This window comes from Pipistrellus kuhlii, unplaced genomic scaffold, assembly GCF_014108245.1.
Source record: "Pipistrellus kuhlii isolate mPipKuh1 unplaced genomic scaffold, mPipKuh1.p scaffold_m20_p_9, whole genome shotgun sequence".
Classification (NCBI taxonomy): Eukaryota; Metazoa; Chordata; class Mammalia; order Chiroptera; family Vespertilionidae; genus Pipistrellus; species Pipistrellus kuhlii.
In genome coordinates this window covers 29,951,289-29,978,783 of record NW_023425595.1, presented here as the reverse complement: position 1 = coordinate 29,978,783, position 27,495 = coordinate 29,951,289, and the positions used below count along the sequence as shown (strand labels likewise).

The window sequence follows — 27,495 nt, the reverse complement described above, 5'->3', positions numbered from 1 at the left end:
TTCTGCAGAAGCTGCAGGGCCTGGGATAGGGATCTGGCAGGTGGCTCACTCTCCCAGGGGTTCACTCTCTCTTGCTCTTCCCTCCTGAAACACCAGGACCCATTTAGGAATCTGGGTGCCCTGCCTGCTTGCTTGCCTGCTTTTTAGTCCAGAGCTAGTCCCGCCATCCCGTCCCCTCACAGCCTCACTCCACAAGAAAGCAACAAAATCACGTGGCGAACACATTTATTTAATACAGGGGTGGGGTATTGCTGTCTCTGTCAGTGTGTATGGGTGGCAGGGAGACAACCAGAGGGACTTCAGCCCTGCAGGAAGAGGCTGTTCTGGCCCCAGGCTGGGGTTGGGAGCAGACTGAGGGGGCGGGGGAGGTGTGTAAAGGAGGGAGGGTGAAGCTCTGCACACGTCCTGGGAACCACAGTCCAGGCCCACCCAGTCACCAAAGCAAGAACCGAATAAATAAAGTGCAACCGCGGGGGTGGGAGACGGGGAGAGGGAGGGCACCGGGCGCACCCACGCCCACAGCCCACATTCAGTGCTGCCAGGTCTGGCCCAGCTGCGGGCCAGACACGCCTGTCCAATCACCCCTATGTCCGTCCCTCCATGAGCCGGGCAGGGCCCCTGCGCAGCTACTGGAGGTAGCGATAGGCCTTGAAGCAGTGGTTGCCGGCATCGGCCACCACCACGTGGCCGTCCGAGGTCAGTGCCAGGCCCTGTGGGCCGTACAGTGGCTCTGCAGACGTGTTGATGTAGGACAGGAAGGAGCCAGAGCTGTCGAATACCTGGGGAACGGGTGGAGAACGAGGGAGAGCTGAGATCAGGCTGGTGAGGGGCATGCTGGGGGGAGGGAGTGTGTGCGTGGGGAGCAGCGGGAAACCTCACCTTCGTGCCGTCCCTGGGCCTCACTCACCTGGATGCGGCTGTTGCCCCAGTCAGCCACGATGATGTTCCCGTTGGAGTCCACAGCCACTCCCGTGGGAGCATTGAACTGCCCGTTGCCCTCACCGTGGGAGCCGAACTTGAAGAGGAACTCTCCGTCGGCACTGTACACCTGGCAGGAGGAAGGCTGGGGACTGGGGACCCGGCCTCAGACGGAGGGCAGGGCCTTGGAGGAGGGCGGGGGAAGCTCCAGGCCTGAGGACCCCCAGGTCTGCAGCTACAGCTCAGTTCTTTTCAGCCTTCCCATCCATGCACCCCACTGCACTGGACATCTCCAGCTGATGCCCCTCAGACCTATCACATCTAACAGTCCATTTCCCAGGAGAGCAGTTCTGACTTCTCTTTCAGGGACTGGCAATACCCATTTGGCCATGAGTCACTGTCGACTGCATCGTTTCCTCTACTCGACAGCCAGTGAATTGACACAATCATTGATTCTACCCCAAGTCTGTAATATATATATATCTCCACAGCAATGGTCCTTATCTAGATTATTGCAAAGACAGATCTTCCTGCCTCTAGTCTTGCCCCAACCAGAGCGATCTTTCTCAGACACATAGGATTGTATCACCCCACCTGTCTGCAATCCTCAGCGACTCCCGGAACTGTTAGGAAGAGATCATGCTCCTCAAAGGCCACACAAGACTCATCCCTGCAAACCCAGTCTGAACTACTTGTAATTTCTTGAACACGCCACAGGGTTCCCACATCCAGTTCTCAGCTCCTCTGGTCTCCTTTGCCTCAAATCCTCCTCTCCTTCTCTACCTTCTGGTTAACTCCCACTCTTGCTTTAGGCAATTCTCTCTCATCTGAGCCAATGCTCCTGCTATGCCCTCACATTTCCCTACACTTCCTTATCACAGAACGTATCACATCAAATTGTCACATGCCAGTTAACTCTTCTCTCCTCTACTAGACTATAACTAAGAAGACAGGAAAGTATTTGCTTGATTCATGACTGCATCCCCATCGCTTCTAACATAGTGCCTGGGTCCAAGTAGCCCTGCCATGAATGTTTACAGTGCAAATGAAAGATCTGGGGGCAGGGGGAGGGAAGGGAAGACACTGACCTTCACTGAATGGTTATGGAAATCCGTCACTACAATCTCATTCTTGTTGTTCACAGCCACAAAATGGGGCCCTGAAAATGTAAAGTGGTCTCTAGGGCAGTAGCTGGGACACCGGGGTGGGGAAGAATACCTGTGAGGATAAAGCTGGGGTGTTAAGAGAGGGGTGGGGGTCTCTGGGATGACGGTGCTAAGGCCCAATAAAGGGAGGGGGTTCTTTAGGGCCAAGACACAGAGGAGGGGTCTTTCAAGTCGGGATCCCCCGGTTCTCTGGGACTGGGATATCAGAATAGATGTCTGACTTGTCTCCTCATACCTGCAAAGTGGCGGTCAGTGGCTCCACGGCCCCCAAAACGGCCAACCAGCTTTCCATTGGGTTGGAAGGTGAAGACACAGCAAGACTTGTTGTCAACCACAATGATATGTCCGTTACGGTCTACAGCCACCCCCTTGGGGCCCATGAGGCGGCCAGCTCCAATCTTGGTCTGGAAGGAGATGAGCATTAGGGTCTTTATCCTGCCTGGTCCGGAGAACACACCCATCCTGGCACCAAAGCAGAATCCTGGGCTGAGGATGGACCAATCCTGGCCCAACCACCAGGGACACTAGGAGAGTCACTTCAGCTGATCACCTGGGGTGCAAAGTGTAGTGACAATAAGTTTCTTACCTTGAACTTTCCCTCAGGGGAGAAGATGCTGACCCAACGGTTGTCATAGTCTGCAACGATAATGTCTCCATTGGTGTCCACGGCCACACCTGTGGGGCGTTGCAGCTGTCCAGGCGAGCGCCCTCGGACCCCAAAGCGGAACTTGAACTGGCCTTCGTTGGAGAAAACCTGGAGCACAGGATCAAGGAAGGGAGGGGAAGGAGGGGAGAGACTGTGGGCACAAAGGGAAAGGAGCAGGATCCTGAGGGAGGAGACCCCCATTCATTCAGTCATTCAGCAAGGACTAATGACACCATGTCAGGGCACAGAGAAGAATCAGACATGGCTGCAGACCTAGCGAGCATGCAGCAGAGGTGTGAATGGGACTGTAGGAATATAAAAGGGTTGAAGGGGAGTGATCAGGAAGGGTTGCAGAAGAGGATATCTGAGCTAACAACCAGAATGGATGCTGACAGGTGAACCAAAGTTGGCCAGTGAAGAAGCAGGAGACAAGGCATTTGAGCAGACTGGACAGTGTATAAAAGGCACCGAGTCCAGCATGGGCCCTGCTCATCGTGCACAACAGAGGTCAAGTGTTATCCTGGATGCAATGGGGATTCACTGAAAATTTGTGGGCAGGGAGTGATAGGATGAGATTTGCTTTTGTGGTATAATAAGACATTTATTTGGTCTTTGTCCCCCAGTGCCAATCACAGAGCTCCTCAAAGCCTGGGAATTTCCTGATAGGATTGTCTTTTGTCATTCATAAAGGGGCCCCTTTTGAGCTTAGGCAACTGCAGTGACTTGGGGGGTGGGGGGAGACCCATATAGCCTCAGGATGAAGCTGGTCATTAGAAAGACCAAATGATTAAAGGATTGGAATTTACAGCCTATCCTCTGGGAAGGGTTGTGCGTGTGTGCGCACACAAAAGAAGCTCTATAAAAACTCCTGAATAAGATTTGATAAGCTTATGGGTTGGTGCCGAAAGGATGGAGCACCCCAGTTCCACAGAGAGAGAAGTGCCTGCACTAGGGACTCTTCTGGACCTCTTCATCTAGCCGCTCATCTGTGTCCTTGATCAGATCCTTTACAGTAAGCTGGTAAACCTAAGCAAATGTTTCTCTGAGTTCTGCGAGCCTATCTAACTAATCGAACCCGAAGAGGGGGCTGTGGGGCCTTTCAATTTATAGCAGGTCGGCCAATGCCCAGGTGACAGCCTGACTTGCAACTGGTGTCTGCGTGGGTGCAGCCTTATGGGACTGAGCCCCTCATCTCTGGGATGTCATACTATCTCCCCGTACACAGTGTCAGAATGGAATTAAATTCATAGAAAACATGGTCAATGTCCACTGGAATTAGAGAACTGTTTGGTAGTGTTTGGGAAAAACACCTGGGAGTTTGTAAGGAAGAGCACTCTGGTTTCAGGGAGGAGTCAAGACTGGATGCTGGCCAAGCATCAGAGGCTGCTGTGGCAGTCCAGGTGTGAAATGATGATGGCGTGGGCCAGGGCACTGCTCGAGGGCAGCAGATGGACTCAAGAGGCATATACCGTAGTAGGTAGATTCAACAAACTTGGTAGCAGACAAAGAAAGGAGGGAGGTGAGGGAAATGGACCGGGATTAGCCCTCCCAGGCTATGGGACTGACCAGGCAACCTACCTGGACAGAGTGAACCTTTCAACCTCTCTCGCTCTTCTACCTCCTTGACCTCCTTTAATGCTCCTTCCCTCTACAGCTAAGCCTTCCCTGCTTCTCCTCCTTTGCAGCCAAGACATTACTCACCGCTCACTGCGTAAGTCCCACACACTGCTTTGTTATAGGCTCTGGGGACATAAGAGGTATCCGAGCCAGGAGCAGCCTTGGCTAACTCAAGTTCTGGGCCTTGGCCTTAGTTTATCCAGACCTGCTCCCTCCTTAGTGGACCAGGCCCCTGTCCTCACCCCATCCCCGTCTCTCAGGCCTGCAGGGCTGTTTGAACTGGTCCCACCAAGAGACATCACTCCCTCCTAATGTAGACCTTCTATGATGCCCTCACCCCTTCTGCTATAGACCCCTGCAGTGGGACAGCACTTGCTAGCATGAGAATGGAAGGACCACAGACTGGAGAGCTGATGTGAGAGAGACTACAAGGTTCTCCCAGACCAGCCGTGAGATTATGCATGTGCCTTCTCCAGTCTGAGAAGCTCAACTTCCAGCTCAAAACTCAGAGGCTTGTGGGGTGTGGGGGACATTTTACGCTTCCTGTCCTATCCTATCCCATCCCTCACACCTGGCCAACTCCTATTCATCTTTCAATTCTCAGAATTTCCAGGTCACTTCTTCAGAGAAGCCTTCAATGACCAACTCCAACCCCTGAATCAATGTATACACCTACAGTTAGGTCTCTGTGATATATGCTTTATAGTTCTCGTCATAACAACCATCACTTCTGTAACTAAATATCTTTGTCCCCTTCTAAGAAAGTTCAAAGTGGGGCAGGAGCTGTGTCTGTTCTTTGCTGCTGCATTTGTAAGTAAAACAACTGGCACATAATAGACATTCAACAAATGAATGAATTCCTCAGCTCAATCTCAGATTGCAGCCAGACACCTCCACTGGAATGACACACAGCAATCTCAGACTCAACACGTGCAAAAGGGAATTCATCAACTTGTACCTAGACCAGCTCCTGCATGGCGACACCACGGACCCAATGCACCAAGCCTGCCTGCCGTTTCTGATCCCTCCCTCTCCCTTGACGTCTGATAGCTCATCAAAACCTGCCATGTTTGCTTCCTGAACATCTCTGGGATCTGCTGGTGCCCTAGTGTGGTCTTTAACATCTCCCTGCTAGATCACAGTAGCACTAAGTAACTTCGGGACCTGAGCCTAGTAGGGGAAAGAGACTAAGACAAAATTAAACAAGCCGGTGGTTCTGGTAAAGTCTGAAAGTGTTTATAGCAAAAGGTTGAGGAGCTCAGAGGAGAATGTGACTAATATTCTGTCTGAAGGAAATGAGCTGATAACATTCCTGGACTAAGACAAGTTACTCAAATTGTCAAACCCAATATGCAAATCGAATTCTTCACTCAGCCTCCACCATACATGGGTCCAAAAGAGGAAAAGTTCACGCGGAGCCCAATTCTCATGAACGGAGGGGTGCAGGCAGGTCACAGTCCATCTGGGGGCTCAGCCCATACCAGGCCTGAGGGCCCCAGAGTAAGAGAAGCAGAAACTCGGCTTTGGAATCCAAGTCAGGTTCCTAGCAACTGGGAAGCTGGAGTGCAGGTGGGCGTGGGAGCAAGGGAGACTGCTAGAGGACCGGCAAGTGTTTGGAAGGGAGGGGACTACGTCAGGCCCCACCTCTCAATCCCCCACACCCTCAAACAGTGGACAAGCCCAACTCATCAAAGAGACAGAGTAGCACAGGTCACTCTGCATGTGAGCACAGGAGGGAAGGTTTCCCAAATCTCAGCATTTGTGCCAGAAAGCATCCCTGGCAGAAGGAGCAGGGAGGGAGCTGGAGGGTAGAGGAAGTGACTGAGTAGGGCCTCAGCACACCCCCACACCCATCTCCTCTTCACTATCCAGGCTGCGTCCAAATACCTCCCTGTGCTGAACCGGGCCTCTCCATTCCTCCGCTCCTGGGAATAGGGTGGGATAAAGGCTGGCTGGAAATACAGGACTGGGAAAATGGTCACGGAAGAGCTCGGGGCACTTGCAGCCTGGCAGGTGGGACGCAGGAGCCAGGTGGGATCTGACACTGAAGCGACAGGCCTTTGGCAGAGTTAGACCTGTGAGGGGGCGCTCCAGCTGGGTCAGGGAGAAGTGTAAGTTCACAGGCGTTGCGAAGTAAGGCTCTTCAGGGAACAGCTTTGCTCCCTGATAAAGTGTTTCCGAGAACTGAAGCTCAGGATAGTCACAAACAATCCCACACAGCATAATCTCGGTGTGACCTCAGCTTCTTGGCTCCTAAGAGTAATCTACCTCCAGCTCCTTTGGGAATCCTTCCAGCTCCCCGTACAACCCCCTCCAGCACTTCCCACCTCCTGGCTTTTGTTGACAGCCGCCACCTGGACTGGTGATATTTTTAACCAACATGAGAAGGCTCACTAGGTGTCAGGCAGAGTACGTTATGCCGTTTAATGCTTCCAGCGACCCTCTGAGGTATTCTTTTCCTAATTTTACACATGAGTTAACTGAAGCTGAGAGAGGTCACATGACTTGCCAGTAAGTGGCAGAGCTAGGATTCAAGCCCAGGTGTCTGGTTTCAGAGCCCGAGCTTTTAACTGCTCCGCTGTGTCTACCACACCGGGCTCTGGGTTTACTACAAGGAATAAAAAAGAGAAAACCACATTTTTCTGGCTTTAAAGAGCTTGATGTGCACAGCAAAGGCCGCGTCTATCTGTGTGGCAGATGCCTTAATCCGGTGTGTGAGGGAGGGGATGGGAGGACCACCTGTGAGCGTGCACTGTAGTCTGCCCACCGAAGACACCCCATTTTCACAAGTTAACCCCATTTGACCGTCTAGTCCACCGGATGTTTGCAGAGACTGGTGCAGACAAGATACATTCTTGAGCCAGGAAGGTATGTTGGGACACAGCAGGGAAGGGCAGAGCCAGCATCCTGACCACGTGGTGGTGAAGAGAGGAGAAAGTCAGCCAGCTGGGTGGAGGCTCATGAGGAGACAGAGGATGAGGAAGAATGAGCCTGACCTTTAAGGTGCAGGAGCTGGTCTGGGCTGAACCATGGCCTGGGAGGCAGAAAGTGCCAGCACAGTGAACCCTGGTGCCTAACTGTGAGCGTGGTGATCCGGGGCTAGCGGGGGTGCGGTTACAAGTGTGTGAATGAAGGGCGGTGCTGTGATTTATTGCTCTTTAAGAAATGGTACTATGTGCAAACCTTTTTTTTATTTTTAAGTAAGGCTTTGATTATTGTACATCTTTCCGGAGTAGATCTATATTCTATACACTGTTTTTTGTTTGTTGGTTGGTTGGTTTGTTTGAGGAGGCTGTAGCTGAAGGGCCTGTATTTCGGACGTGTGGGAGCGGGACAGGGGCTCACCTGAATGCACTGGTTGTTGCTGTCTGCTACCACTATGCGGCCACTGCTAGCTGCGGACACTCCCTGTAAATTGGTGAATTCGCCTTTCTCCCTTCCACGACTGCCTGTGGAAAGGAGATGGGAGGGAAAACAAAAGAATTTAATTCGCTTGCAGGTTGTTTTGAAACTCCCTGCCCTCTGCGCGCAGCCTCCTGCCTGGCCCCGCCCCCGCCTGGCCCCGCCCCCGGCTGTCAGTACCGACTCGGAACACCAGCTCGTCCTCGATGGGGTTGTCCTTCCGTTTGCCGCTGGTGCTGTACATGGAGCTGGGCCTCCGCACCGCCTTCTGGCGCACGTGGCTGCCGGGGCCGCCGGGGGACTTGACGCGGCGCTTGACGTCGTCGGGGGAAGGCGGCAGGTCCCCGGGCCGCAGGGCGCGCACGCGGAAGGGGCTGCCGCGCACCGGCTGGCCGTAGAGCAGCACGGAGAGCAGCAGCTCGCCCTCGGCGCGCGCCGTGTACACCAGCTCGTACGTGCCGTTCTTGTGGTCCACCACGGGCACGGGCAGGCGCGTGCCGTCCGGCGCCGTGAGCTCCGCCCGCAGCTCGGCGCTGCCGGTGCGCACCAGCCGCCCGTCCTTGTCTTTGGTCGTGACGGTGAGCGAGGCCGCCTGGCCCACCAGCGCCTGGCGCAGGCCCTCGCCCGTGGCCACCGTCTCGTGCGCCGTGGCGCTCGTGGTGAGCAGCGCGCCCAGGTTGAGCACCGATCGCCGCAGCCCGTCCACCTCCAGGACCAGTTCCAGCTGCGCGTTCTCGTGCGGCCGCTCCGGGAAGGCCTGCGCCGCCAAGGCCGCCAGGCGCTCGCGCATGTGCTTGCGGACCAGCAACACCTCCGGGGCCGAGCCCAGGCGCAGGGCCTGCTCCGCGAAGCTGCAGCTGCTGCCGATGTGTTCCTGGCCCTGGCGCAGTGTGTCCAGCTGGCTCTGCAGCACCTTAGGGATCAGGGGTGGGGTGGGTGAGAACAGGGGTGCAGAGGCGGGTCTCTGTGATTTCTGGTGAATGGGCAGCACGATGGCGTGAAAGGAAGACAAGCGAGGGAGGGTGGACAAGGGTCACAGATACCCACAGCACCTGCGGGGCCATGCCAGGAGGCAGGAACTGTTGACTAGGGAAAGGGGGTGTGCAAGTGTGGGAAGCAGAGAATCATGGGGAGCAATAAGGCAGGGAAGGGTGAACAAATGCACCTTCTGCTTCGCCCCACAGATGGCCTCCAGGTCATTGACCAGCGCCTGCTTGCGCTGCTGCAGCGCTTGCTCCAAGTCCTCGAAGGCGGCGCTGATCTGGGCCAGGGCCTCTGCCTTGCGCTCCTGCAGCTGCTGGCTGATGCCCCCCACCAAGGCGATCGCCGCGGACAGCTGTGGCAGCCTGGGGAGGGAAACAACTCATACTGGGGTGGCTTGAGGCGTCCTTGCCAGACCATCCCTTCTCCCTACTGCTGCCGTCCAGGAGATCCCCTGCTCTCTCACAGGTTGATCTGCACCCTGCCCTGGGTCCCTCCTCTGCCCCCGCTGAAACACCATCTCTGATGGCCCCACCAGCCCAGGTCCCCACCAGCGCCTACCGGCCGCGCACCGCCTCCAGCTGGCGCTGCAGGGCGGCCTTGTGCTGCTCCACCACGTCCCGCAGCAGCACCGTGCCGTGCTCCCGGTGCTCCCCTGCGCGGCACTCGCCGCACATGGCCGTCTCACAGGCCTCACAGTAAAACTCCATCGTCTGGCAGCACAAAGACTCCAGTTAGGCAACGGCTAGGCGCTGGACTTCTCTGCCCCGCCCCTCCCCCACCCGCCCTCCTGGCCCCTCCCCTTCCAGGTGTGCCCCCTACACCTGGGCCACTTATTCCGAGAAACACCTCTCACCCACAGCCACTCGGCCCCCTCCCCCAGCCTCTTCCCCTCCCCTCCACCCCAAGTCCTGGCCTCACTGGGCCTGCTTGGGCCCACCTTGCCTTCATGGTTGGGGCAGGAGAGGGGGCGGCCAGCCACTGCGCTGAGGGGGTGGGGGTCCTCCGGGTCGTGGGCCCCGTCGGGTGCCTGCTGCATGGCCTCCATGAGGCTGCTGATGAAGAAGTTGTTCTGCAGCGCGGAGACGCCCTGCTCAGGGAGGATGGACGTCTGCCGGCACACTGGGCAGGACAGCGTCAGGCTCTGGGCAGGGATATAGTTCTGGAGGCATCTGGCCAGAGAGGGAAAGGGGGGGGGGGCAGCATCAGTACACTCCTCCTCACACTTTCCCTGGGTGCCGATGCCTCTCCTCACAGGGGTGCCACCGCACTTCATTGGGAAACCTCTCTGGTTGGCGCACACATCTTGTCCTGCCAGCAGGTATAAAAGGCCCCATCTCCTCTCTCACGACTGCGAAGAAACACATCCCTGACCTCTCAGCAGAGCTGACATAACCGCATTCCTCACCGTGTGCACACACACTGGTTCACCTTTCACAGGTGCTTACAAACCCTTGGCATAGAAAAATGTGCAACTAGCCCTTACTTTAATTAAACATTTACGGACTGCCTACTCTTGTCGAAGTTGTGCCAGGCTCAGGGGATATAAAGATAAAGCACAGTGCATACCTCTAAAATACTTCGAGTCTACCGAGGAGTGTTTACAGAAGTTCTAAAACAGAGAGTCTACAGAAGTAAGCGGTGTAATGATTAAGGGTGTGGACCCTGGAGCTAGGCTGCCCGGGGTTCAATCCCAGGTCAATCATCTATTAAACTGTGACCCCTGACAAGTTACTTAACGTGGATGAGCCAGGGATTCTTCCTTTGTAAGATGGAGACAGTACAGACTTCAAAAGGTGGGGAGGATTAAATGTAAAGGGCTTCTCTGCCTAACTCACAGAAAGCACTACATCTTATAGGCTCTGAGTATCTGCCTAACTAACAGAGAGCGCTATATATCATAGGCTACTATTTATCATTAATAAAAGGAATACAGCCGAAACTGGTTTGGCTCAGTGGATAGAGTGTCGGCCTGTGGACTGAAAGGTCCCAGGTTCAATTCTGGTCAAGGGTATGTATCTTGGTTGCGGGCACATCCCCAGTGGAGGGTGTGCAGGAGGCAGCTGATTGATGTTTCTCTCTCATCGATGTTTCTAACTCTCTATTCCTCTCTTTTCCTCTCTGTAATAAATCAATAAAATATATTTTAAAAAGTAAAAGGAATACCGTAGATGCACTGATAAGGAAATGCACTGAGGGGCACCTGGCGCAGGGTGGGTGGAGAGGGGAGCCAGGAAAGGCTTCCGAAGAGGTGACGTAAGCTCCATCTTCATGCTTAAATAATGTTAGCCTGACCAAAGGAAGGTGCAGGGGGAGGAGGGAGGGTGTTCCAGACACAGAAGGCATCCAGAAACAGCAAAGTGTGGGTAGGGAATTATAAACAGCTTGATGTGGCTGGAGGCCAAATCCAAGACAAGGAATGGTAATGGGAGCCTGGAGAGAGACAGGGGCCAGTTTATGGAGGGCCTTATGGGCCACACACCAAGGAGCTAAGAAGTCATTGCAACAGCCAAAGGGAGCCCCCGAGCATGGGACAGCCAGGTTTCCATTGTATCCAGCTCCTCTTAGCTGCCTCTTGGTGGAGGTCGAAAGAGAATGTGAAGAGACAGCAGACAAGGGGTTTTAACATCATCATCATCCAATTGCCATTTATTAAGCACCATGTGCCAGGCGCTGTGCTTTACATTTTGTTTTATGTATATAGACTCTGAAAGGGTGAGCAGTGCAAGGAAACAAAGCTAGTGAACACTGGAGCCTGGATCCAAAAACAAGGCAAACATTCTCTTGCAATCGTTTAGGCAAGAGATGAGAAGACCTGGATTTAGGCAGAAGCAATGTAGACTAAGGTGGAATAAATTTGAGAAGCATTTAAGCAGTGTAGCTAATAGGGGGCACTGTCTGATTAGAAAGGGTGGGTGGGAGATGAGTCTTGGTTGACTCCCAGGTTCCTAGCCTAGAGCACCGAGTGAACAGTGGAGGCATTCATAGGAAGAGGAGTGGTTTCTAAGGAAGTTCAGCTTGACCTGGCGGAGCTCACCGTAACAGGGGACATCCAAGTAGAGGGGGACCCGCAGAGAGCTGGGGAGAAGACAGGTTAGAGATATAGAGGAGGGTGCCGTCAACATGTACATGGCCTCTGTCGCCCTGGGAGAGGATACAATCAGCCAAGAAGGGGTTGGCAATGGTAAGAGCAGGGCAGAGCACCCAGTAAATACTGAACGAGGGACACAAAGAGCCGTGGGCAGAGCCAGTGACAGAGCAGCAAAGAACTCAGCGCAGTTCCAGGAGGGAAGGAGTAGTCATCAGTGTCCAAAGCAGCTGAGGACTCAAGGAACATTAAGGACCGAGAAATGGCCATCAAGTTTGGCAAATGTGAGAGTACTTTTGTCTGTAAGTAAAACAGAGATACCAGAGTGGTAGGGGAATCAAAAACTCGACTGTTGCCAGTTGTAGAGTGAACAGGGGAGGTTTCAGGGAGAAGGGGGTTGAGGGACTGAATGACAGCTACGGGGACAGAGGCTTAAACAGTTCTTATCTGTTTGTGATGGGAGCCTTGAGCATGTGTATAAATGGAGGAGCCAGGAGAGAAGGAGAGACGGAAGAGGCTGGAAGACGCCGGACAAAGTCTAGGATGCGGAAATGGCTCAGGTTGGTCTGAAGAGGAATGAACCATCTCCTCTGACTGGAGGAGGGGAGAGAGGTAGATGTATTTGAGCACAGGAGCAAAGTTAAGGAGCTGGTGCCTAACTTGCCTCAGGCAAGATCAGCTGCTGCGTGTGAAGGAGAGAGAGGATTCAGTAGAACGGGGGAGCTTGGATTAGTCACTGAAGGGTGGAGTAGAGGACGCTTACAGACTGACCAGACCACAAGTCTGTGGAGGGAATATCTGCATGCTGCAAACTTTCCTATATCTTCGGTCTCTTCTGTTAATGTTCTCTACACCTCTACATCTGAACTAATTAATTTATTTACTTAACAAACAGTACGCGCCAGGCACGGTTCTAAGTGCTTCACACAAATAAGCTTATTTGTAACCTCGTTTCGCCTGCAGCCCTCTCAAGCAGAGAGTTGTTGTTTTTTTGTCTCATACTCCACATTCCTTAGGGTCAGAAGGTGGGGTTGAGTCCTCCCCAACCCCAGATGAAACATTTCTAAACTATTCTTTAGCTCCTTGAAAGCTCAAGCCTTCTGTCTACACCACCCCTCCTTTTATTGTCTCTGCTAACTTAATGGTTGCTTCCCCGGTCACTACATTCTTTGGTCTGGCTTACTCTCTTCCTCTGTTAACTCCTGACCCATTCCACACCCCACACCCCCGCCCCCCACCCCTCTCTCTCTCTCTCTCTCTCTCTCTCTCTCTCTCTCTCTCTCTCTCTCTCACACACACACACACACACACACACACACACACACACTCTCCTCCCATCAGTTCCAGTGGCTCTGACATCCACCAGGTGACTCATCCACTATCAAGATTTCTTAGTTCCTTGATCTCCTCACCCCAGCGATCTTTCCTTCTACTTCACCTCAGCAGTCCACTCCCCTGCTCCCACCACCACCCTTATCCCATCACTCATCACGGCATCAACTCTACAATCTGCATTTCTACCATTCTGCTCTGTTCCCCTGTAGTTCCCCTCCCAGCTCATAGACTCTGGTGTCTCTCCTGCAAAATACCTTCGAACTCATCACAGCCTCCCTCCTTTTGTTGAGCATACCTGACTTACAACAGCTTCCTAACTGGATTCTTGTTTCCACTGTTACTTCTCTGTAATCTATTCTCAGCATAGCAGCCAGAGTGAGCTTTTAAAAATCTAGTTTACTTGACATTATTTCCCTGCTAAAATAAATCCTCCAAGGGTATTCCACTGTATTTATAATAAAGTCCAAACACTTTCCTACAACTGCCAAGCTACCCCATAGCTGTCCTGACTCTTTTGTGCCTCATTTCATCTCACTTTCCTCCTCACTCAGCCCCCCTGCCTTCTTTTCTGGTCTCTGAACATTCCAGTTTACTCCTTCCTTAAGGCCCTGCATGGCACAATGCAGAGATTTTCCCACTGCTTGGAATTCATCCTCAGGTGTTAGGTCAAATATCACCTTCTCAACTAAGCCTTTCCTGAAGACTCTATGTAGAATAGCCGCTGGCCCACCCACCCCATTTGCTCCCTGCTTATTTCCTGCAAAACACTTAGCACAAGCTGCGACTCACCAGTTTGATTATTTGCTTGCTTATTGTCTTTCATTTCCCACTAGGACATAAGAGTGAAGACTCTACAGAATACTATAAATAATTATACTCCAACAAATTGGAAAAACCTAGAAAAAATACATAAATTCCTAAATACACACAGCCTTCAAAGGCAAATCATGAAGAAATATAAAATCTGAATAGACTGATTACAAGTAATAATTTGAGTTAGCAATTTACATGCCCCCCCCCCAAAAAAGCCCAAAACCAGATGGCTTCACATGTGCATTCTACCAAAGATTTAAAGAAGACTTAACATCCATCTTTCTCAAATTATTCCAAAAATAATGAAAGAAGAAGAAAAGCTTCCAAACTCATTTTATGAGCCAGCTATACACTGATACTAAAACCAGACAGAAGCCACACACAAAAAGAAAATTACAGGCCAATATCCCTGATGAATATACTAGTAGATGCAAAATTCTCAACAAAATATTAGCAAACCAAATTCAAAAATACATTAAAAGATCATACATCGTGATCAAATAAATTTATTCTAGAAATGCAAGGATGGCTCAACATCAGCAAATCGATCAATGTGATACATCACATTAACAAAACAATAAAAATCATATGTCAATTATATGCCAATATAATGAAGAAAAAGCATCTGACAAAATTCAACATCCATTTATTTATTTTAAAAAAAAAGTCTCTGCCGAAACTGATTTGGCTCAGTGGTAGAGCGTTGATCTGCGGACTGAAAGGTCCCAGGTTAGATTCCGGTCAAGGGCATGTAGTACATTGGTTGCGGGCACATCCCCGGTAGGAGGTGTGCAAGAGGCAGCTGGTCGATGTTTCTCTCTCATCAATGTTTCTAGCTCTCTCTCTCTCCCTTCCTCTCTGTAAAAAATCAATAAAATATATTTTTTTTAAAAGTCTCAAAATTCTCTATAGACTGATTCATTTGCCTCTCAACATAACCATTACTGCTTGTCTCATTTTCAGTTCTTACAAGTGTATTTCTAGTATCACATGAGCTCACTCATCTAGGGGAAATGATGAACAACATAGACTGATGAACAAGAACAGCATCGATCAGACTGTCGGGCCTCAGAAGGAAGGTAAGGGAGGGTGGGGATAAGGGAGAGAGATCAACCAAAGGACTTGTTGCATGCATATGTCTAACCAGTGGACATGGACAACAGGGGGGTGGTAGCATGCGTGGGGAGGGGTTTGGGATAGAAATGGGAAGGATGAGAACAAATATGTGATACCTTAATCAATAAAGTAATTTAAAAAATAAATTAAAAAGTGTGGCTCAATGGTTGATCATCAACCTCTGAACCAGGAGGTCACGGTTGATTCCTGGTCAGGGCACATGCCTAGGTTGCAGGTTTGATTCCCAGTAGGGAATGTGAAGGAGGTAGCCAATTGATGATTCTCTCTCATCATTTATGTTTCTATCTCTCTCTCCCTCTCCCTTCTTCTCTCTGAAATAAAAACATATATTTTTAAAAAGAATTAAATCTTGACATTTGCAAAAGCATGGATGGACTTTGAGGGTATTATGCTACGTGAAATAAGGCAGAGAAAGACAAATACCATTTAATTCACTTACATGTGGAATCTAAAACACCTGAACAAAACAGAAATACACTCACAGACGCAGAAAATAAACTGGTAGTTACTAGAGCGTGAAGGGGTTAAAGGGGGAATGAAATAGGTGAAGAACATTAAAAGGTACAAACTTCCAGTTGTAAAATAAGTCATGGGGATGTAAAGTATAGGGAATACAGTCAATAATATTGTAATAACTTTGTATGGTGACAGATAGTAACAAGATTTATTGTACAGATCATTTTGTAAGGTATATAAATATTGAACCACTATGATATATATCTGAAACTACAGGATATTGTATGTCAAGTTTACATCAATCAAAAAGACTGAAGGGTCTGCAGTCAAACCTGAATTCAGAGCTTGACTACTAACTGTGAAAACATTTCTTAATTACTTAATGACTCTTAAACCCTAGTTTCTCCAAAATGGGGATAATCAAGTATCTATTGTAAAGATTAAATAAATCAATACATGCCAGTCCCTTGCAAATAGTAAATAATCAATACATAGCAGCTATTATTATAATTTCTCAGGTATTGATTTTCTCCAAAAGCATTCAGTGATCTGGGCATAGAAGAAGGTACAGAGACATCTTACTGACCCAACAATGAGCTTCTGCCACGAGGGTTTAGAAAAGAACAAAGATGTGAGTGGACGGTGGCAGCCAGTCAGATGGACAGCCATGGGATCCAGGATGGGTGGAAAGAAAGGCAGGCCAGGAGGGATCTGGTGGCTGGGAAAAGAGGGAGCTGTTGAAGGGGCTGGATGTCTATAACCAGTTAAAGCTGGTGTAGTGGGAGGAGGGCAATGGGAGGAGTGGGACAGTGGAGTTCATGACCACAGAAGAAGAGGTATTATTCTGGGGGATGGCAATGTGCAGCACGTTGTTGGGAAAGAGTATGACCGAGGTGGTATGGAGGACATCCCAGAGAAACAGACAAGAACCCAGAGGCATAAATGGGTCATGAAGTCATTCAAATTGACGGAAGAACTTGGAAAGGGCAGGAGGGCAGAGTCTGTGTCCAGCTGATAAAGGGGAGGGCGCAGTAGAGCTGAAATCTGAAAGAGCAGGGCTGGAAGGGACGCAGAGTCCCTGAGGCTGAGCCAGGGTTCAGTGAAGGCAGGAGGCAGAGGGAAGGCATGGGTGGACACAATGGTGAGAAGACCCAGAGACCAGGCCACTCAAGACAGAGCGATGAGGGAGGAGGGCCGGAGAGAGAACATTGTCCAAATACAGATGTGATCATGTTTAAAACCCTGCAAAGGCTTCATGGGCAACATTCCCTAACAGGCGCACAAAGATCCTCAACCTTCCTCTCTAGCTCCATCCCATGCCACTCTCAATCCTGCCTGGCCAGGCCTCCTCTAGGCCCACTGACCTGACACTGTCCCTCATTCCCATGTTCCTCCTTCTGCCTGCAATGCTCTTACCCCTCCTTTCATTAGTTAACTCCTGCTCAGCCTCCAGACTGCACCTCAAGGATGCCTTCTCTGATTTTCCAAACTATAAAATCCCATATGCTTAGCTCTCATAGTTTACACTTTATTTGCAGCTCTGATTAAGGGTGTAATATTACATTTACCTGTTGCCTGGCTATATGATTATTTGATACTTTCTCTGTCACTATATTATGAGTTCTTTAAAAAAAATTTTTTTTAATTTTATTTATTTTAGAGAGAAAGGATGGGAGAGAGAGAAAAACATCGATTTATTGTTTCATTTATGTATGCATTCCTTGGTTGATTCTTTATTTCCCCCCTCCAATTTTGAAGAACTCAGTTTCTTAACTGACCAGATTACAAAAATAACCATGGTAGATACCTTAGTTCATCCTTCTAATAAGCCTGTTGATCTCCCTTGGTTGATTCTTATATGTGCCCTGACCCGGGATCAAACCCACAACCTTAGCATATTGGTTCGATGCTCTAACCTAGGGGTGTCGAACTCAATCAGAGAAGGGGCCAAAATCTAAAATCCAGCCTAAATCGCGGGCCGAATGGTTTACTGAACAGTCATAAACTGTCATTGTGATGGAAACGCAGCGGAGTGCAGTGATGACAGCGCGGTGCGGGCCACATTGCAAGGCCTGGCGGGACGGATTTGGCCCGCGGGCCTTGTGTTTGACACATCTGCTCTAACCAACTGAGCTACCTGGCCAGGGCCATGCTGTAAGCTCTTTAAGAACAGAGAGATATCTGCCTTTGTTTGTCACTGCATACAAGTGTAGCTGCTTGTTACAGGCTAGTGAATGTTTGTTGAATGAATGACTAATGGATAGAAGCCCAGAGGCTGGAAGGGGTTGCCTTTCCCTCGGTGCTCCAGGACAACAGGGACAGGCCTAGCTTCAAATATCCGCCCACTGGTCATAAAGTCCTCTGGTGCCAGAGCTGGTTGAGAGTCTCAGCCCTATCTGATTTCTCTGATGCTGTGGAAGGCTGTCTTGGGGCTTGGGAGCAGAAAAGCCCTATTCTGGGCAGGAACTGTGGCCCAGTGTTAGGAGCTCCTGGTCCTCCCGTGGGTGCTCGCATCAAACCTCATCTCCTGCAGGGTGGGGTTCCCCTGCTTCCCTGCATGGGCACACCCATCTCCCTCACCTCGTACAGGTTTACACATGTCCCTCCCCTCTCAGGGAGCCCGGCAAGGCCTTCCTCCCTCCCAGGACACACCCCCCTCCTCACCTCTCACAGAAGGTATGCAGGCAAGGCAGGACCTTGGGGCACCGGTACCGATCCAGGCAGATGCTGCACACCAGGAACTGCTTGTCCATGGGCTGGACCTCTGGGCCAGGGCTGTCCTGCCTCTTTGCCATGGTACCCACAGATGGCTCCCGCCACTCACACCAGCCTGTGTATGGAGAAATGGTCAGCACCGGGGAAGTCAGCACTCCCTCCCCCACCTGATCCTCACCACTCAAATGCCCTGCAGAGAACTAGCCCCATTTCTTCCCTGCCAGGGGCAACACAGGCAGATCTCAGGGAGCAAGGTGAAAGAGGTGGGCTGAGTAACCCATGGTTAAGAGCACAGACTTAGGGTTAAGTTGGGGTCAAACCCAGCTCAGACTCTTACCAGCTATGTGCCCTTGCATAATTCATAAAACATCTCTGAGCCTCCATTTCCTAATTTGCAATTATGGAAATAACAATCCCTACTTCAAATAGTTATTCTGAGACTTGCAATAGTGCTCGTCACATGCATGGTACACGGATGCCCACTCTCACTGAGACGCTCATCCTTTATCTCCTCTGTCTCCTTCAAATCCTCCTCCAGGAGACCTTCCTGATGGAGTGTCTTTCCTCTGACTACCTACAGCCCCTCCTACCTCTGACCCTCCTCTCAGCACAACTGCCCAGGTGCATTCTTTCCCACATCCAATCAGTAGGTAGGTCGGTGGATTCTGCCTCCTAAATATCTTATCCCCTTTTCTTCAACCACACAGCTACTGCCCCCATCAGATCACCACCAATTCTCTCCTGAGATGCAGCACAGCCTTCTAATTGGTAGCCTTGTCTCTTCACTTATGCTTCTCACCCATCCCCCTCACAGATAGAATGAGGCTTCTACAACAGATTCCATCTTGTCACTAACTTCCTATTTAATTTCCTTCAACAGTTATCCATTGTCCAGAGGACAAAGTCCAAACTTTTAAATTTGCCAACATGGCTTAGCTTTGCCCACACCTCATTCCACAATTAGTAACACTGTCCTTTCTGTTCCTGGAAAATCCCTTCTTTTCTTTTACTACTGGCAGTCACACATTCTATTCCTTCTGCCTAAGATCCTCTTCTAAGCTCCCCTTTGCCTGACTGACTCCCGATCGTCTTTCCAGTCACTATGTAAATGTCACTTCCTCCAGAAGGCCTTCCCTGATTTCCTGAAGTCTGGGTAAGGTGCTTCCACCTTTGTGTCCCACTGCATGCTCTATTTCCTCCATCTTAGCCCTTGTGCCATACTATAATGTTATTATATAATAGCACAGAGCCTAACATAGGATCAATCTATATTTATTGAATTAATTCATAATTCAACAAATATTTATTAAGTGCCTACTTTGTATAGATAAACAAACCAGACTGATAAAACAAATCAGATATAGTCACTATAGTCACTATCCTGTGGTAGAGAGGTAGTGACATGTATTTTTAAAGTAAATAAATAATTACAAATTGGGAGAGGGGCATGCTATAAAGAAAAAGATGCTATGGAGAACACTTTTCTTATTGGTAATCAGGGAAGGCTTCTCAGGTAACTTTTAAGCAGATCTCTGAAAGATGGGAGGAAAATGGTAGGGATGAAGGTGGGAGCATGAGAGTGAGAGAGGGAAGTCATTCTGGGCTAAATGAATGAAAGTTCTTAGACAGAGGGCTCATTGAGAAATGGATAGGACCATGTGGTTAGAACAAAGTGAATAAAAGGCAAGCGGTGAGCTTGGGAAGGTGAGCTTGGGAATGGTATCAGGAAGGACCTTGATATTAAGAATCTGGATTTTCTCCTAATTTGGGTGAGAAATGATACAATTTAGAAAAAATAGAAATAAATTAAAAAGCTACTTTGGCAGCTATGAGGACTGAAGAGAAGTAGGAGAAGGGAGACCAGTTAGGAGGCTACCACAGTTCTCATAAAACGTTGGTTATTAGCAGAGCTATAGGTAAGAAGGTGGACTGATTTGGTAAATACTCTTGAGGTTGAATCAAAGAAACATCATTATGGATTCGATGTGAGAGGGGAAAGGAATGCCAATAATAACACCCACCTCCCCCACACCACCCCGTTTTCTCCCTTGAGCAAGTGGTGGGCCGTGTACAGAGACAGTGGGAGCTGAGGAGGTGATTTTGGACATTCTGTTTTATTTATTTATTTATTTGAAATATATTTTTATTGATTTTAGAGAGGAAGGGAGAGAGATAGAAACATCGATGAGAGAATCATTGATCGGCTGTCTCCTGCATGTTCCCTATTGGGGATCGAGCCTGCAACCCAGATATGTGCCCTTGGCTAGAATCGAACCTGGGACCCTTCAGTGCACAGGCCGACGCTCTATCCACTGAGCCAAACCTGCTAGGGCTGGACATTCTGTTTTAGATACGTTAAGTGATATTCAGGTAGAGATGTCAAGTAAGGAATAGAATACAGGTGCTCAAGTGAGAAGTCTGTGCTGATTATTAATTTGACTTAAAGCAACAAGCAATGAAAATGGATGAGACCACCTAGCTCAGTGGTCGGCAAACTGCAGCTCGCAAGCCACATGTGGCTCTTTGGCCCCTTGAGTATGGCTCAGGCGTGCGCATACAATGCGACTGAAACTTCGTGGCCCATGCGCAGAAGTCGGTTTTTGGCTCTCAAAAGAAATTCCAATAGCTGTACTGTTAACATTTGGCTGTTGACTGAGTTTGCCGACCACTGAGTCCTAGAGAGAAAGTGGTGAGGGAGAAACCAGAGCAAAGGGGAGAAAACCAGGGAGTGTGTGACCAAGGGAATCAAGAGAAGAGAGATATTGGGAAAGGAGTGGTGAGATAAGATGAAGGCTGAAGAGTGTCCACCAGATTTGATTATGGACAGGGGCAGAAGCCATGTTAGCTGACTAAAGAACGAGTGGAGATGGCGAATTAACACCGCTGATGTAGACAGTTAATGAGAGAAATCTTGCCATGAAGAGAAGCAAAAGATAGCTGGAGTCCTTCAAAACAGGCAGTGGCTAGGAGCCAGTCAACACTCTCTGCGCCTGCATCCTGGGTCTCTCTCTACAGATAGCGTATGAATGTATGTTTACATGCATGCAGTGTGGCCAGTCCAGAGGCTTCTCTGGGCTTGAGGAGGGACCAGACAGAGGTTAGGCTGTATGTGCCTTCTATTTGAGTGGGGGTAGACGTGGGAAGGCTTGGAAGGGCATGGCTGAGAGCATTCTCTCCTGGACACTGGGATTCTGAGGTTCTCTCTAAGTGATGGGTTCTGATCTGGAAACTTAATACAAGGACAACACAGCAGGAGGGAGGACAGATTGAGGGTTGGTGTAAGAAACTGGAGGCCAGAGCCAAGCTGAAGCTTCAGTCTGGTGAAGGGGAGGGCGGGAGGGAGAGTAGGCGTGGCCTACTGGGCATCTGATGTCAGGCTCCGCCTCTCTCCAGGCCCCAGGGTCTCTCCCAGCCTGTTAGAAAGGGGCGGGGAATGGGCTACATCCCAAGTCTCACAGCTCCTCCCCCCCTTCCCCTTCCTGCTTCAGTTCCCCACCCAGGCTTGCCTGATAGGCACTGCCTCTGAGGCCACAACTTTGCCTGGATCACTCGATATCCTTCTCCCAGATTTCTCCTTCCACCCTCCCATCCCACTGAGCCCTGCAGATCTGCCCCCAAGGTCCTATAGTCAATGGTTTAAGTGGACTGTTTATCACAGCAGACACTGGAGGACCTTGAACGCAGAGCTGAGATTTCAGCCTCTTTCCTATTGTCATCCTGCATGCTTATGCCCCCCTCTGTTGTATGGCTCAGTTCGAAAGGCATCTCAGTTCCTATTCAGCATTCATTCAACAACTCTGCTAGGCCTGGGAATACAAAGATAAATAGTTGCAGCTCAGCCTTCCTGGATTCCACAATCTAATAAATAGATCACTGCAGTGCAATGTGGTGAGGGCTATGATGAGGAAGCACAGAATGCTCCAGGGCAGGCGCACAGAGGTCACTAACCTAGACTTGGACAGGGATACTGGAAGCTGGAGGACAAGGAAATTCTCCTGAAGCAAGGGTCGCTCAAGCTGAGATCGCCAGGATGAATGAGAGTTACAGAGAGCATGGTGCCTCTGTCTCAGGAAACTGAAGCACACACTAGGACAGGGGAGGACAGTTAAGAAACAAGACGGGTTGGTAGGCAGGAACTAGATCACACAATGCACTGCTGGCCTAATGAAGGAGTATAGACTTTACTCTTCCCTTCTAGGGGATTAAGGCTTTATCTAAAGAGCAAAGGAAACATTTCTTGGGGAATTGGGAGATTCGAGTATAGAGTGATAGAGCCACAATAGTAAAATTTTGGCTGCTGCATGGAAAATAGTTTAGAAGGGAAAACAAGTGGGAAGTTAAGAGACTTCCAGAGGAGAGATGATAGTGGTATTGACCAGCAGAGTAGCAAAGAGAAGGTTGAGAGAAGGGGATTTCATAGGGAGGAATCAATAGAACTTGATTGCTAGATGATCTGATGTGAAGAGTAGAGGGAGAAGAATTAGAGATGATACCTAGTTTTCTTGCTTGAAAACTCTGGAAGAAGAGCAGTTTGGATGAGAGGGCGGGAAGTTCTGTGTTTAACAAGATGACTCGGAGGTGCCTATGGGAAAGGCCCAGCTGGCAGTTGGAGATAGGCTGGCGCGTAGGAAAGGCGTCTGGCCTGGAGAGAAAGGTTTGGGATGGTGCCTGAAGCCATGGAAGTGGATGACATCACTCAGAGACGAGAAAGGAGAGCCTGTGACTATATCCCGAGGAACCTCAACATTGAAGGGATAGGCCCAGAAAGCAAAGCCTGCAAGAAATGGAAAAGGTGTGGCCAGAGAGCCAGGAGAAGCAAAAAAAAGAGGGAGACTGCGAAGGCCAGGGGAGAATCAAGCTTCGTGGACAAGAAAAACGGTCTCGTTGTGAAATGCTGGAGAGAGGTCCCATGATTTAAGCCCGGGAGAAGCTGTGATTAACTTCAGAGCATGCGGTTTCCAAGGGCCGGAGGAGAGGAAGCCAGATCCGAGGGGCCGAGGAGGAAGTTGACTGTGAGCGAATGAAGACAGCCAGTGCTGCTGACTCCACCAGATCCCTGACATCTGCAAAGGATGTGTTTCAAGGCTTTTCAGTTTCTCCAAACTCTCAAACGGCATCTCATTTCCCCCATGACTTCCTCCTGCAGCCCCAGGAGAGCCCCAGGTTTACACAGCTGTGAGTGGAGATAGGTAACCGAGGCATTGTTAAAAAGTGGCTGCAAGAGGTCATTTAGGCTCACTGGCTTCCTAACATGACTCACTCCTGTTCGCTAGCCTCCAGGTGTATTTGATTATTTGAGGCCTCGGCACAATGTCAAATGGCTGCACGTATGGTCTTTGAAAACAGATGAAGCATAGGAGAGGGTAAAGTCCTCCAAGCCAAAGGATCCTATTCAATAAGGTTGGCGAGGAAGGAAAGTGAAGAAATTCGCAGTACCATCTCCCCCACCATGGCCAGACTGAGTGGGTGAATGAACTATTCGATTAGCTGGTCAATCTTCCAACCAAACTTCGAAGGGCATACTCTGGACCAGGCCCTTTCACTTGGACCTGGAGGTGCAAAGCTGAAAGAGAAATATTACCTGTCCTTCCCAGCTCTCAGACAAGTGTAGAAATGGACATGGAAATACATAACTACAATGTGATGAGTGTCCTGATATGGACATATCCGAACGCTGTGGCAGCGAAGAGAAGGGAGTCTCTGAGTCAGAAGAAGGTGGTGAAGGAGCAAGAACAGGCCTCCAGGGGAAGGGATATCTGAGCTGGTGCTTGGGGGACCAATAGGAGTAGGACAGATACATTGGGAAAGCTGAGCAAAGGAACAGCATGAAAAATTAAGACACACGGACCAGATTGGCCAAAGAGCAAGACTCAAAAGGGTAGATAGAGGCTGTACGCGACGCTTTCATGACCACTGCATTCGAGTTCTCCACTTGCTCCTTGCTTGCTCGGTCACTGCCCATTCCTTAAATGTCTAGTTCCCCAGGGCCTTGTTCTAGGGCCCTTCTCTCACTTTCATATTCTGCCAGGGAAATCTCATCCTCTGCCAGGGTTTAGTTACTAACCACTGACTAAGGACTCCCAGATCCCTCATCTCCGGTGCAGAAAACTTTGAGCCCCAGCCCTGTATACCCAACTGTATCTTGGACAAGTCTACATGGGAAATGAGTGGAGACTCACCTAAAGCTGAATTCATTTCCCCCTACTCTTCCTGCTGTGTTTCTCATCTCAAAAAAAAAAAAAAGGGGGGGGGGGGCACCATCATCCATCGAACCACACCAACCCTAGGAGTCCTCTCGGTTCGCTCACCTTCCGGATACTAGCTATGACGATCCTTGATTCTGCCTCTAAAATGTTTATAGGTTAGAAAAAGGTCCGGCGATCTAGGAGCTATTCTTGACGGACGCTAATTTCACAAATGCAAGGTAAGATTGGGCAAGTTCCTACTCCATCCCCCCCCTTACTTGTAAACTGTGGGGGGAGGGGGCGGGGGGATCGGGGGTCTTTTTGTTCCCCAAATCTGAGATTCCCAAGATTCTCCTTCCAGCCAAAAGTCCCTACGGATTGTAATATATGCCCACACGTAAACCCCATCTTGTGCTACCCTGAGGATGTGATTGCTGGTTTCCATGGTAAGGCCAGATGTGTCAGAGGGTGGGTGCAATTGCCCCCACCTCCCTTCCAAAATAATGTTTGCCAAGTTTAGGGAACCCACGGCACTCCCTCCTATCCCAGCCGTATGGTTTTGCTCTGTCTTTCCGAACACAGGCTGTCATCCCAACTACGGGCCTTGGCTCAAGCTCTGCTCTCATCAAGAATGCCATTGTCCCCTCAGTGGCTGAGGCGGCGGCACCTGACACACAGAGGGTGCCCAGTATACATCGGTGACGGGCGAGCCGTGTTTAAATCACTGCAGTCTCCTCTCACCGGACAGGGAGGCAAAAGCAAAGGGACCGACAAGGTAAGCGAACAAAGCTCCAAGGGAAAAGCCCTCCACTTAATCTAGAGAAGCTTCCCCACAGCACAGGAGAGTAAGCGCGCTGTCACTGGAGGCATGCAAGACCAGAGAGGCAGGGCACCTGTCAGCCCTGCAGCTCTGATTCCAATTCCGCAGTCAATCAGAGCCCTGCTTAAGGGATGAATGGGCCCTGGTGAGCTGGACAGGCAGGCAGGGGCGCCTGGGAAAAAGACCACACCTGTTCCAACTTCCCAGACCTCATCTTCCTCCTGGGGTCAATCTCCACCTGAGAGACCCCCTCCCCTATTCCCTCCTCCCACCCCCACCCCCAACACACACACACACCAGGAACAAGCCCAGGGCTGCCTGCCTTCTGCCAGAATGACCTCCCTGGGGTGCAGCCTGCCCCTCCAACCTGCAACCATCTGTCCCTGCAGGTTTGCAGCCCAAGAGCTGCAGCCAAGTGGAGAGGGGAGGAGGCCAGACCAGGGAGGGGCCTGGGGTCCTCCAGGCAGGGCACAGGTTGCAAGGAAACCAGAGGGTGGTGGGGGGAGTCCTTTCCTACAAGAAACAGCCTCCGGATGGGGCTTCCTGTCCAGGGAGCAGGGCTAGGGGAGGAAAGAGTGTCCTCCATCCTGACCGGTGGGGCTTTTGGTGCCGGAGGAGGATGAAGGGGTGGGGTGAGGAGGAGCAAGGGGTAGAAGTGTTGGCACCAGGGAGAAAGGAACCCTTCATACAGGCTGGGCCACAAGATTCCAGAGTCCCACTCAGCAACCCCCCACCCGCCCCCCGCCACCGCCACCCTCACCATCCGCAGCGACCCACTCCCTCCGCCCGCAGACACAGGCTCCCAAACCCCGCGCCTCTCCAAGGGAGGAACCATCACCGCCCGCCCGCGCCTGCCCCCCTCCAACACGGACCTCACGTGAGAGCCACAGCCCAGAGAATGCCCCCGCCGCTCCCGCGGGCACGGACACGCCTCACGTGCACAGAGGCGGCCGCAGCCTCGCTGAGCATCCGTGCCCGCACCCGCAGACCCACCCTCGGCCGCTCGGACCCGGCCCCCGGCCCGGGCGGACAGGGACACAGACGCACCCGGACGCCCCCGGCGCACTCACCGCGGCGGAGCGGGATGGGAGGCCGAGGCCCGGTCTGCAGCCGCTCCGAGGGCCCGCGGCGCCGCCCGCGCTGCCCGCGCTGCCCGCGCCCGTCCGCCCGGCCCTGCCCGCGGCGCCGCCCCACGTCCCTCGCCTCCGCGGGTCCTCGCGCCGGCGCCGCCGCCGGACCCGCCGCACAGGCCGGAGGGAGGGGCCGGGGCGGGGCTGCGGACCAGCCAGGGGAGGGGGCGGGCCAGGCACTGAGGCCCCGCCCACTCCCCGCCCACCCCGGACAGGCCCCGCCCCCGGCCCCCGCTCCGAGCCTGGGGCGAGCACCGCCTCCTGTGCGGGCTGGGGCACCGAGAGCCGGATCCGGATCCCGGATCCCGGATCCCGAGTCCCGGATCCCGCCAGCTGCCTCCGGCTCCCTGCGGCTCCAGGGCAGGCGACACAGTGGGTCTCAGAGACCCGGGGAGGCTCGGGCAAGAAGAGACAAGCTGGGCAGCAGAGATTTCGGACTCTGGGTGGCGGTTCGGGTTGCCTCCTCCTGGGGGTTCCCTGCCCGGCTTTCTCGAGGGGGGTGGAGGGGATGTCTTACGGAATATGCTAGTGTGGTCCCCGTTGATCATGGGAGACAGGAATCATCCTGTGCCTCGACACGGATCTCTGGGCGGGAAGGGCCCCAAGGTGCAAGGGCAGGACCCAGAGCTCTGGAAGTGGGGGGACGGGGTAGGCAGGTGGGGGGACTTGATCCGGCTCTAGCTGCCTGGCTCTCCCCGAGGAGCACCCTGGCGAGGAAATCTCGGTCCCAACCATCCAGCGACTCCCTCCCGCACTCCAAAGACCAGAGCAATTCTCAGAATCATCTCATTGGGGGGAAAGCAGCCCCCGTGGAAAATAATAAAAATTATAACAACGGTGAACAGGGACTGAGTGCTTATATGGTGCCAGACACATAACGAATTTCTTTGCATGTATTATCTCTTTTAATACTCATATTGTTAATAGGTAGCTTCTTTTATAAGCCGTGTCATACAATGGAAGAAACTGAGGCTCCCGGCTCCCTAGAATTAACCCTGATCGCTCAGCTGGAAGGCGGTGTAACCAGCGTTTGAGCTCTGTGTGAAGGTCCTGCCTCCAGTCACTTGGAGATTCATTAGTACCTTT

General features: G+C 51.3%; 1 protein-coding gene across 2 annotated transcripts; it reads right to left on the bottom strand.

Annotated features, from left to right (window-relative positions):
- Window positions 1–208: 208 nt before the first annotated feature.
- Window positions 209–26,508, bottom strand: TRIM3 (tripartite motif containing 3). Of its 2 annotated transcripts, XM_036428275.2 has the most exons (12): window positions 26,350–26,508; window positions 18,224–18,389; window positions 9,671–9,902; window positions 9,292–9,443; window positions 8,915–9,095; window positions 7,930–8,662; window positions 7,693–7,796; window positions 2,671–2,838; window positions 2,320–2,488; window positions 2,007–2,077; window positions 908–1,048; window positions 209–779 (listed from the first exon to the last, which is right to left on the bottom strand). In XM_036428275.2, exons 2-12 carry the CDS (start codon window positions 18,352–18,354, stop codon window positions 627–629), a joined length of 2,235 nt encoding a protein of 744 aa, XP_036284168.1. In that variant the 5' UTR covers window positions 18,355–18,389; window positions 26,350–26,508; the 3' UTR covers window positions 209–626. The 2 variants fall into 2 exon arrangements, with proteins under 2 accessions (XP_036284168.1, XP_036284169.1); XM_036428276.2 differs by lacking the exons at window positions 18,224–18,389; window positions 26,350–26,508 and having other exon boundaries at window positions 9,676–9,902.
- Between the last annotated feature and the right edge of the window lie 987 nt (window positions 26,509–27,495).